General features: G+C 45.8%; 3 protein-coding genes across 7 annotated transcripts; 2 read left to right on the forward strand and 1 right to left on the reverse strand.

Moving 5' to 3' along the window:
* Window positions 1-9: 9 nt before the first annotated feature.
* LOC119116141 (endophilin-B1-like) lies at window positions 10-3,899 on the forward strand. Of its 4 annotated transcripts, none has more exons than XR_005096233.1 (11): window positions 11-238; window positions 558-699; window positions 833-961; window positions 1,033-1,166; window positions 1,291-1,383; window positions 1,456-1,545; window positions 1,611-1,634; window positions 1,705-1,794; window positions 1,876-1,976; window positions 2,206-2,523; window positions 3,822-3,899. XR_005096233.1 is itself a non-coding variant. In XM_037241341.1 (10 exons), exons 1-10 carry the CDS (start codon window positions 182-184, stop codon window positions 2,462-2,464), a joined length of 1,083 nt encoding a protein of 360 aa, XP_037097236.1. In that variant the 5' UTR covers window positions 10-181; the 3' UTR covers window positions 2,465-3,249. The 4 variants fall into 4 exon arrangements, 2 of the variants coding, with proteins under 2 accessions (XP_037097236.1, XP_037097234.1); XR_005096234.1 differs by lacking the exon at window positions 3,822-3,899 and adding an exon at window positions 3,332-3,525; XM_037241341.1 differs by lacking the exon at window positions 3,822-3,899 and having other exon boundaries at window positions 10-238; window positions 1,291-1,347; window positions 2,206-3,249.
* A 119-nt stretch (window positions 3,900-4,018) lies between these two features.
* On the forward strand, window positions 4,019-5,743 carry LOC119116187 (pentraxin-related protein PTX3-like). Its single transcript, XM_037241414.1, has 2 exons — window positions 4,019-4,336; window positions 4,825-5,743. Exons 1-2 carry the CDS (start codon window positions 4,213-4,215, stop codon window positions 5,301-5,303), a joined length of 603 nt encoding a protein of 200 aa, XP_037097309.1. The 5' UTR covers window positions 4,019-4,212; the 3' UTR covers window positions 5,304-5,743.
* Window positions 5,744-6,466: 723 nt separating this feature from the next.
* slc35g2a (solute carrier family 35 member G2a) lies at window positions 6,467-9,296 on the reverse strand. 2 transcript variants are annotated; one of them, XM_037241305.1, is made up of 2 exons: window positions 9,191-9,296; window positions 6,467-8,108 (listed from the first exon to the last, which is right to left on the reverse strand). In XM_037241305.1, exon 2 carries the CDS (start codon window positions 8,082-8,084, stop codon window positions 6,729-6,731), a length of 1,356 nt encoding a protein of 451 aa, XP_037097200.1. In that variant the 5' UTR covers window positions 8,085-8,108; window positions 9,191-9,296; the 3' UTR covers window positions 6,467-6,728. The 2 variants fall into 2 exon arrangements, with proteins under 2 accessions (XP_037097200.1, XP_037097201.1); XM_037241306.1 differs by having other exon boundaries at window positions 6,467-8,111; window positions 9,191-9,280.
* Window positions 9,297-10,393: the final 1,097 nt, after the last annotated feature.

Raw genomic sequence — 10,393 nt, forward strand, 5'->3', positions numbered from 1 at the left:
ACGACGTCACCTTGTGTCATTACGTCACTAGCTAATCTTGACTCAAAGAAACATGGCGGGGTCAGCGGGCGGTCTGCGGTCACACACCCCGCTCACCTAGCTTGGTTACCGGGCGACAGAGGGCACTTCTCCACCGATCATCGGTAACGGCGTTCATCTCGACCTTGACGACGTCGTCGTCATGGATTTGACGCGGTTGGCCGCAGACGCTGGCCAGTTCATCAACCGGGCGGTCCAGGTACAAAAAAAAAAAAAAATCTTCCGTCACCAGTACTCATTTTAGAAGTCAAACATTCTAGTGTTTTTACCCTATAGCCATTTATAAAGCTCAACAGGTGCATGTTTTTGTGGGTCCATATTTCATATTTTAAAATACACACCAAATTCAAACCATTTCACTGTACACAAATAACACTTCCAACTGAAATGACATTTTAATTACTGTCAAATATCAAAGTGGGTCAAATTGGATGTGAACAATATGGAAGGGTTAACTAAAACGGTGAGAGTGTGCTGGTAATGTTGTTTTAACGTAGCTGCTGTGGCGAAAATTTCAGTACACGGGGGAGAGTCTTGGCCAGGCCGACAAGACCGATTTCGACCCCGGGCTGGAGGAGCTCCTGACCCGGGTGGATGCCACTAAGAATTGGACGGACCTCATGGTCTCACAGACGGAGGCCGTGTTGCAGCCCAACACAGGTCAGTCATACAATGACGACTTTAGACGTGAATAAATTTCATTTTATTAATCAACAATTCATTTTTATTATCTAGACTTTCGAAGCGCTCACCCTTAAATGATTCTGCCACCCTTTTGTTCTAATAATGTCAGCGGCGCGGCTGGAAGAGCGTCTGTATGAGCATCTGGACTGGCCCGCCCCGTCTCGACCTCGCGCTCAAGAGCTTCTGGGTGACCAAATGATTCAGGCCGGCCTGGAGCTGGGAACCAGCAGCCCTTATGGTGAGTGCCATCACCATACTAATAATGTGAACTTTAGCATCATCATGACATGGATGTATGTTTGTGTTCAGGAACGTCGCTTTTGAGGTGTGGCGAGGCTCAAAAGCAGCTTGGCGAGGCCCAAAGGAAATTTGCCCAAAGCACCAACATCCATTTTCTCACCCCTCTGCGACGCTTCAGCACATGTGAATACAAAACCATGCAGGTAGATTGTATCATTATTTATTTATTCAAGTTTTAAGTTGAGTCGAATGCCTGTGACAAGTGGGGTCCCTCAAGGGTCAGTCCTTGGACCCTAAATGATTTCATAATCCATTATTTGTGTTCAGGAGGAGCGCAAGATGTTGCTGAACAAGCGTCTGGACTTGGACATAGCCAAGAGCAGAGTGAGGAGTGCTCACGAGGCTGAACAAGAGTCCAGGGTGAGAAGATCATGAAATCATGTCACGAATGTGTGCAGTCAGTCAGTGTGACTTTTGTTCTCATTGCTTCAGAACCTGAACGCAAACAACCCGACGGAGGACGTCTACTTCTCGTCTCAGGTGTCCTTCATGTTCAGATTCATGCGCGTTCGCTGGATGAAGGTGAGTCGTCACCAATCCGCTCAATGTCAAAGTCGCTGAGTCATCATTCTCTCTTGTCCAATCAGATGTGGGCGCAGGAGATTTCGCAAGTGAGTCGAATATATCCTCAAAGTCTTCATGTTGATGTATAGAATGAATTTCTAATGTCATTTTTTTTAGGCAGAGATGGAGCTAAGGATCTGCGAATCTTTGTTTCAACGCCAGTCGGATGTCACGCGACAGCTTCTGGAACAAATTAGCGACACCCACGTACGAAATCAGATTTCCTCGTGACACTTTTGAACACAGAGGCAGCATTTTGTGGTGTTTAATTTTTTTTTTTTGGGTCAGGACAAGCATATGCAGAGCCTGAGCGACTTTGTGGACGCGCAGACATGTTACTACGCCCAGTGCAAGCAACACACCCTGGAGCTCCACAAACAGTTGGCCAGGTTGTAAAAGTCACAAAACATGTCACCGTTGTTTTAATGTGTTTACATTTTTTTATTTATTGTGAATTTAGCTTAAAACTGTCGGGATTACGTTTTATTTTATTTAAAGCAGTTCAGATAATCGATGGATGTTTTTTTGTTAATCTTCTTTCAAATCTTTCAAATCTTCTTTTTTTGCAAATATTTGATAATACACAAATAAATGAATGAATTTGGACTTTCCTCGCAGCATCCCGGCCGTGTTGTGCTCCAACAAGTGGCAATCGGCCATCACCAACGGGGCACGTCACTGTCAACATCCTTCCGCCGAACAAAATCAAGTTCCTCCCACCTCCGCTGTTGTCGTCCACCACCTTCCGGAATTCGACCAAGACTCTTGGACGACAGGAGTGAGCACTAACAACAACAACCACCGGGAGCCTGATCACGCACGTCCATCAGAACAAGAAGATCCTCCATCTTGTGAGCCCGCCGCGTCTTCCAACTAATTTCAACGCTGCCATCTCGCGAGTCTTCCCCTCATTGTGGCCAAACAAGTGATGGACAGGTGAACTACTTCTTCTTGCTACTTTGGGACAGAGACGTGATTTTTATATTGCCCAGGCGCATGACTCTCATATATTTTACCCTGTGTAAGTGTACCTAATGAAGTGTCCTAATCATTCCCCAAAACAGGGGCACAGTTGAGCTCATTTTCCACCTTGTGTTGCTCTCCGCGTGCGTGCGTGTTTTTGTTTTTCCAAGCCAAGTACGGTGAAATTGGATCGTTACACAAACACCCCCCGCTCAGTGGTCCCAATTGGACGATTCAAGTCCCATATGTTGTTCATTTTCACCTCATAGAGGCCATTTTGTGTGTAATGGGAATATTGTAGGGGGGGGAACTCATGAGGTGTAGATGATGTCATCATCATGTAAAGGACTAGAGGTGTGTGTGCGTGCGTGAGTGGCACAATGTAGCTGACGTCAGCGTTGGGCTGCCATGTGGAAATAAATATGCAAACAGTGATGTGGAGCTCTTGAAATAGAGATTTTTTTTAAACGTACAGTGTTCTTTGTATACGAGTCATTTTTATGCCGCGTTGGTTTTAAATTGCACAACCATGAAAGAAATTTAGTCAAAAATACTCATTGACTGATATACATGAATTATTATTATTTTTTATTAAGGAGCACAGGCCACTTTTGTAACATGCACTACATAAACAGGACTGTTGCTTTACATTTCCCAGCGGTGTGATATTTAATGGCGCTTTCCTAAGACTCAGCAAAACAAAAAAAGGCTTAACTAAATCTGTCCCTTGCAAACGGTCGACTACATTTCCTGCTTTTTTTTGTTGTTTTTCTCCCCAAAGTCTTTCCATTAGCTTCCACAGGAAGTAAGCATAAAACATCTCGTGATGAGTGAATTACAGAAGAATAAATTGTATGGATAAGGACTTTTTTTGTGCACCCTTATCAGGATGGATGCAAAAATGTCACAAGGTACGTCCTCTTCGTCCTAACTGCTGGTGTTGATATGGCAGGAACACATTAGCTGTTAAAAAAACGCAGCTTATTACACAATGCTGCGGACCGGCGCTTTCGTCATTTCACTCCCATCGGGTTTCCCCTCACAATGAGACCTCCTCCAAGTTCATTTTGTTTATTATCTTGATTTGGTATTTTGAAATACCCATAAATATGTATATAATAATATAGAAATATGTTGTAAATGTGTGTGTGTGTATTTGAAATAAAAAAAAACATCTTATGACGTGCGATGAAAAAAATCCAAACATTTTGCTGATGCGCTGTAATGTTGCTTTTTTTTAATCTGTAAGTCTTTTTCCTCTTCCCGTGCAGAACACCTCCACGGATTGCCGCCACGTCCGCTCAGGATGCTGACTCGTGTTTTTTCATTCCCGGGGACCGCCAACACCGAGGTAAAATCAAATGAGATCTATATTTGTGTCAATGTAACTCAAGGCCTCATCCTGCATTTTGCATCTGGGAATTGTCGAGAATGTCCTAAAGGAAGTCCAATTGTTCAAAAACAGACTCATCTCATTTAAAATTGTCTGTTAATGACTGAAAAACTCAAAGCGAGCTTTGCTGGAGGAGAAACGAAAAAGTCCCTCCCTCCTCCCTCCAAGTGAGATTATAAGGCGTCCTCAGTGGGCTCACAGCGAGCATTTTTTTCCAGGGCCTCCAAGAAGCCAAGTGCTTCTTTTGCTACCTTTTAGACCCCAGAAAAATGTGCGCTCTAAGAATATGGGGGGTGCTGTGCATGATTTTGTGCACGGGCGGGTCGCCGTACCTCAACCAGGTGGACTACGTTGACTTCTACGACAACGAGGTGTCCAGAGAGCAACTTGGAGGTACCATTACATCATTTTTTTTTTTTTGGGCTTTGACCTTTACTATAAAAACAGAACAATTGCTTACAGTAGACTACATTAACTATATTATAAATGTACCGTAATTTTCGGACTATAAGTCGCGGTTTTTTTCATAGTTTGGGTGGGGGGGCGACTTATACTCAGGAGCGACTTATATACATATATATGATTTTTTTCACTTTTTTGGGCATTTTATGGCTGGTGCGACTTATACTCCGGTGCGACTTATAGTCCGAAAATTACGGTATTTTTAATTGACTATTTTTCATGTATTTATAGTATTTTTTATTTGTTTATATTTACTATTCCTTTTTTTGTAAATCTATTTCTCTTTCAGTATTTTTTAAATTATATTTTGTATTCGTGTATATGTTACGTACACGTATACAATATATGTATATATTTGTGTATATGTGTATATACTGTATATTTATTTGTACATTTAACGAGTTAACGTTTCTTCTCAGAGGATTCCTCGGAGTCGCAAACATCGTGCCAATCTGACAATCTCCTTCGATGGGACAAGCTTTTTATCGCCCTGGAGAACTCTCACATGAGGCAGAACATGCTGTTGGAGTTGTCGGAATCATGCTGCGGGGCCATGACGTCCCTCAGGGCGCAGATGGAGCACCTGGCCCGGACGGCGTCCCGCCAGTGCCCGTCTTGGCAGGCGGCCCTCAAGTTGCTTCGCCAGGATCTCCTGGAGCTCCGAGAAGAAGGCGAGGCGAGGGAGAGGCGCTTCAACGCCACCCTGCAGACGTATAATCGCTCCTCGCCGTTGGGTGTCAAAGAGCAGGACGTGACGCAGGGAGTGACGTCACCCCCCGCCGACAGCTTGGAGAGGGCACTGGTTGCCATAGCGACCGAGCTGCAGAAGCTCCACGTGCAGCTCGGCCGAGTGATCCAACAGGCGGGCGCGCTCAGGAAAGAGAGTGGAAACTCATGAGAGGCCTACCCCAAATGGACTCCTGTCTTAGAGTGGCTATCTAAAGTCTACACACCCCTGTGCAAATGGTAGGTTTTTGTGATTGGAAACAAAATGAGACTAAGATGAATTCTTTCAAAAATTCTGTGATGTATAACCCGTAAAAAACTTTTGAAGACGGTAGATGTGCTAGTGTTACTTGTTTGTTTTCACTTTACCTCTTGGAAAGATTAACGAGAGTTCTCCAGGTCAAGCTGATAGGAGAATGTTTTGAAATGATTTATCTTGGTCTCACCATAAAAACTGCCATTTAGCAGTGGGTGTGCAATCTTTTTATATCCACAACATATTTGCACTTTTGGATTATTATTGAGGAATTTGACCCTCTTTGAACTTTTTGTCTGTCTTTGTCCGGATGTATTTGAACTAGTCATAAAAAAGTCATTAAAAGAAGACCAATAGCCTTGTGGAAATGTGTCCTTTTTGAGTCACGGCCAATTTTGTGCTGACCTCATGAAAGAAATGTTATAATTTAATGTAATATAATAGTATATATATTATAATATATATATATATATATATATATATTATAACATATATTATATATATATAATAAAATATATACAATATAAATAATATAATTTAATATATAAGAAAATACGTCTTAATAAAAATTATATATATATATATATAATATATATATATGTGTATATATGTATTTGCTTTTCAAATGGTTCAATTTGCTCGCAATGTAACATAACACCATTGTTTTTATAACTCGATGTTTGTCCCCGTGTTCTTTTTATCCTGGCAAATTATACCTAATGAGATGCTTTGGTGAATGTCGGCTTTGTGTTGCCCTTTAGCCGCAGACGACGCAAGCGAGAGGTGTGCTGATAATGAACGCAGATACAAAAGCAGATGGCTAATGATGCGGGAACGGCCGGAAGAAGAACACAATGTGCACGGGAGTCAAACCAAACAGAATCTAACCAGGCTACATCCTGCATAGTTTCTGTCTGGAACCTCCAGCTCTTTTTATTTTTTTTCTCCACTTCTTTGGCCATCACACTTCTTTTACCTCATTCTGATCTGAATGTTTGGCACAGATCCTTGGCAGCCCAAAGGGAAGCTAATGAAAAAGCTCATAAATACGTCTTGATAGCAACTTAAAGAGTCAAACAGTTTGTTCACCAGCGAGATTTTATTGTCACATTAACAGAAGACACCACGTTGGCACTTTTTCTTTTATCCTTCCCCAAAAAGTTACAAATTCAAAAAAGACAGCACAAATGATCTCCACCCAGGCCAAACAGTGAATACAAAGCAGGAATAATCAACACACAACCTCCTAAATCTAACTTTGTGCTTGGTGGAGGTAAAAAAAAAAGCTCCAGTGAGCTTTTACAAGTGACACGGTGGCGAGAGTGTGCTGGTCAAAGCGTCTTATTTAATGGGCGAGTCGAGAATCTCCTCGTATTCCTCCCGGTGACGTCGGCTGGCCCCGCGAGAGGGCAGCAGCTTCACGGTCACCAACCAGCCAACGCTCAAGATCACCATGGCGTTCCCGACCACTTCAGGGGCACCGGGGGCCAGCTGGGCCATGACCAGATGGGCCACCGTGGCCAGGGGCGCCTCCAGACTTTGGCTGGCCGACACCAGCGCCGGGTGGATGCGGGCGAGGCCGTGCGTCACCCCGAGGAAGGCGGCGGTCGAGCAGACCACCAAGGCCGCCACCAGCCCCCAGCCGGGAGCGCTGGCTGGCCAGGACCAGCCCTCCTGCAGCAGGACCGCCGTGGCCGGGGCCAGCAGGCAGCCCGTCCAGCTCACTGTGAACAGCGCGGTGGCCACGCTGACCCTCTCCTTCAGGGAGCGGTACCCCACCAGCGCCAGGGCCATCCACAGCCCCGCCAACGCCGACAGGGACCACCCAAACGCGCCCCTCCAGAATACCACGGGGTCTGTCTGGGAATCGGAATTGCTCTCATCTGCAGCGGGAACCAGCAGAACCCCCAAGCCGCACAGTCCGGCCGCCAGGGTGATGGCGTCCGCCAAGCCCAGACGCTCCTCCAGCAACAGGAAGGCCAGCGTGGCGGACAACACCGTGGTGGCCAGCCGCCAGGCGGGGGCCACGTCTTCTTGGGAGCTGAAGGTCAGCGAGGAGTAAGCGCAGCACAGGGACAGCGAGTAGGCCACGCCGTAACAAAGCAGACGGAGGCGGTAGCCCTCCGGTCCGAAAGGGTTCTCCCCCTTGTGCAGCGGCACAGCCACGGACAACAGCTGTACCACGGACCGAACCAGTAGAAGAAAGAGGGGGCCCAGGCCAAAGTGTTCCGAGGCCGCCCGGGTCAGAACCACCGTGCAGCCGTTCGCCAGCGCCGCCCCGAGCAGCCCCACCCAGGTGAGCCGAGACGCAGACACCGAGGCCTCCCCGAAACTGGCCAGTTGTTCCTCGACCCCCTTCCCGGGACCTTTGGCCACTCTGGGTCCAGCTTCGCCGCCCTCCCCGCTCTTGCCAGCCGGAGGTCTCGGGGCGGTGGCCTTGTCCTTGGAACCAAACAGAGTGAGCGGCCACCTCTTGGCTTCCGTCAGTCGCTTCCTGTCCGACGTCTCCTCCAGGAAGGAGCCAAAGTCCTCGAAGGACGGCGCGTCGTCGTAGCCCTCGTCGCCGGGCTGGGGGAAGTGCGTGTGGATGCTGGGTTGAGGGGAATAAGGGCTCTGCGTGGCGTACTTGGCCGTGACCGTGTGGGGGTGGATCTTGACCCGCTTCTTACCGCTGCCCAGGAGGTGAGTGGACTCCATGGTGGAGGTTGGCGGAGGACAAACCTGCTGGACAAATGAACATTAAGATGGGTTCGCCCAACATTGTGAAGCGGCCACCTCTCGGAACGCCCAGTGATCCATCATCCTTACATATTCAATACGGCGCTTGACATTTCAATATTTAATGGCACCCGCGGTAATAATAGCCAAGGGGAGGGGGGGGGGGGGTCTCGGCCTCCAAAGTCTTCTGAAAGGGAGTTAAAGCTCCAGACGCCAAAGAGACTGCGTATCTATCTCCAAGCTTTTTTTTTTTAATTAGTTTTTTTATTTACTTCACTCTGATGTGTTATCTTTGCCAATGACACGAATACAAGCGCTTAGCAGGAAACACATTATTTAGAGGCTATGTCTCCAGTTTTGGTCTCTTAGAAGAACCGTTCGACTTCTTACGGCCAATTTGCAAAAAAACAAACAAAACTACTAATTGCAGATTATGCCAAGCCGCGGCCGCTCTTTCCCTCTCCTTCTACAAAAGAACAAATTCAGATTGTTTTTTTACTGTTTGCATTTACTATTAAAATATAAATGTCTTATACAGCAATAATTGAAATTAGAGGAAAAAAGTATAAAAAAATTCTAATATACTACAATCAATGAGATCAAATACATTTTGAATAACATTTCTGAAGCAATGCATTCCAAAAAACTGATTTCATGCATTACACTATCATTTAAATGTATAATTTCACCTTTGCACTTTTTGTCCCCATTTTTTGCTTCCCAGCAGCGGTCTAACACAAAATAGAATGTCTCTGGTTACATTTAATAATCTCCTCAGCAGCGGATCGCAATGTTCTTTTTGCAATTGTGCTCCATCACCGCAATAGCCCGTTTTGCACACCTTCACATCCATAACCACATAATGTAAAGACATCATTTTCCTACTGCATTGAAATATTTGTGTGTGTGTGTGTTTCCCAGAGCATGTGTGCCATTATGTAAATGTGCGTCTGTCTGAGTGTCTTGCTCATCGGGTGATCATGTGATTCTCAAGGTTAAACAGGACCCACTGGCAATCATGCATCTTTACATAACCCCCTTTTTAATTCATTTCTTTCTTTCTTATTAGTATAAAAGGCACTCACCTGCAAACAAGCCACTGGTCATTCAGTCATTGAGCATCTTTCCATCCATTCGCTCCCCCCTCCTCCCCCCACTTTGCCTTCATGCGGCAGTCTAGAATTGAAAGAAGTGAAAAAGAGGACCACCCGGACCAGGATGAGACCGCAGACGAGCCACCTCAGGACCGGGAGGAGGAGGTGGAGGATGTGTGTTATATGGCGACCTGCTGCTGCTCGTCCATCACTGTCTGATGCAGAAGATGCTCCGCCTTTCACAGAGAGGTAGGAAGGGGGGGGTGCAGGGGGGGGGGGGGGGGGGTAATTATAGCGTCTGAGCATGCGTCAACGGTAGCAATGCAAGCTATTTGTGATTTTAAGGAAGTGATTGATGAGAACAGCATGAAATATTACAAGCAAGTCACCATTTTATGAGAATATGGTCATAATATTAGAAAAAAATAACTAAATAATCTTATATGAAGTCATGTCAAAACATTACAAGATTTTTTTTTTATGGGATCCTACCGGTCGGTGCTAATGATTTAATGTCTTCTGCTTGACCTTATCAGTCAGCGATCAAGCTGTCCCATCTTTCCTCCAGCGTGGACTGACAAACCACAGATGGCCAACAGACGTCCCACACAGGAAGCGCTGAGATTTAAAGCAGCGCGGACGCTCAGAAAAGGTCATCATCAAAGTCCAAATGCGGTGAGGAAAAAGTGAGAAAAAAATTATTTTTATTATTATTTTTATTATTTATTTAGTTGAAGCAAATTTGCACCAAGTCGGGATTTTTCTTCCAAGCTTCAGTTAACGACCTTGGCGGAGGTCTGACCTCGGCTGACGACTTTGCCGTTCTGCTTCAGCTATTAAACACAATGGTGATAATAAAAGGCCTCGCACATCCACGCATTCACTTTAGGCACTAAAAGGAAGAAGATCCATCTGCCGTTGCCATGGTGACCACCCAGAGAGAGCGCGACAGTTGCGGCTATTTAGGGCACATTAGAAAAAAAAAAAGGCCACTGATGACTCTGCGGCCTTGTTGTAAGACGCTACCATGAGGGTCCTTTAACGGCAGAACTTTTTGAGAGCCGTGATGGAGCCGAGCAGAAGCCCATCTTGTACTTATTCGTCGGGTTTAAAAGGGCGGAACCGAGCCAGAACAAACATTTCGACCAAGCAGATTATCGTCACCGTTCCTGAATGGAGAGGGAGGTCACGCTA

This window comes from Syngnathus acus, chromosome 22 (genome assembly GCF_901709675.1).
Source record: "Syngnathus acus chromosome 22, fSynAcu1.2, whole genome shotgun sequence".
NCBI lineage: Eukaryota > Metazoa > Chordata > Actinopteri > Syngnathiformes > Syngnathidae > Syngnathus > Syngnathus acus.

What these genes read in the sequence shown, in the direction of transcription:
- slc35g2a (XM_037241305.1), bottom strand. Translation starts at nt 8,084, where the DNA reads ATGGAGTCCACTCACCTCCTGGGCAGCGGTAAGAAGCGGGTCAAGATC.
- LOC119116187 (XM_037241414.1), top strand. Translation starts at nt 4,213, where the DNA reads ATGTGCGCTCTAAGAATATGGGGGGTGCTGTGCATGATTTTGTGCACG. An exon ending in GTCCAGAGAGCAACTTGGAG is followed by an intron (nt 4,337 to 4,824) that starts GTACCATTACAT and finishes GTTTCTTCTCAG; the next exon opens with AGGATTCCTCGGAGTCGCAA.
- LOC119116141 (XM_037241339.1), top strand. Translation starts at nt 182, where the DNA reads ATGGATTTGACGCGGTTGGCCGCAGACGCTGGCCAGTTCATCAACCGG. An exon ending in CGTGTTGCAGCCCAACACAG is followed by an intron (nt 700 to 832) that starts GTCAGTCATACA and finishes TAATAATGTCAG; the next exon opens with CGGCGCGGCTGGAAGAGCGT. An exon ending in TGCGCGTTCGCTGGATGAAG is followed by an intron (nt 1,546 to 1,610) that starts GTGAGTCGTCAC and finishes TTGTCCAATCAG; the next exon opens with ATGTGGGCGCAGGAGATTTC.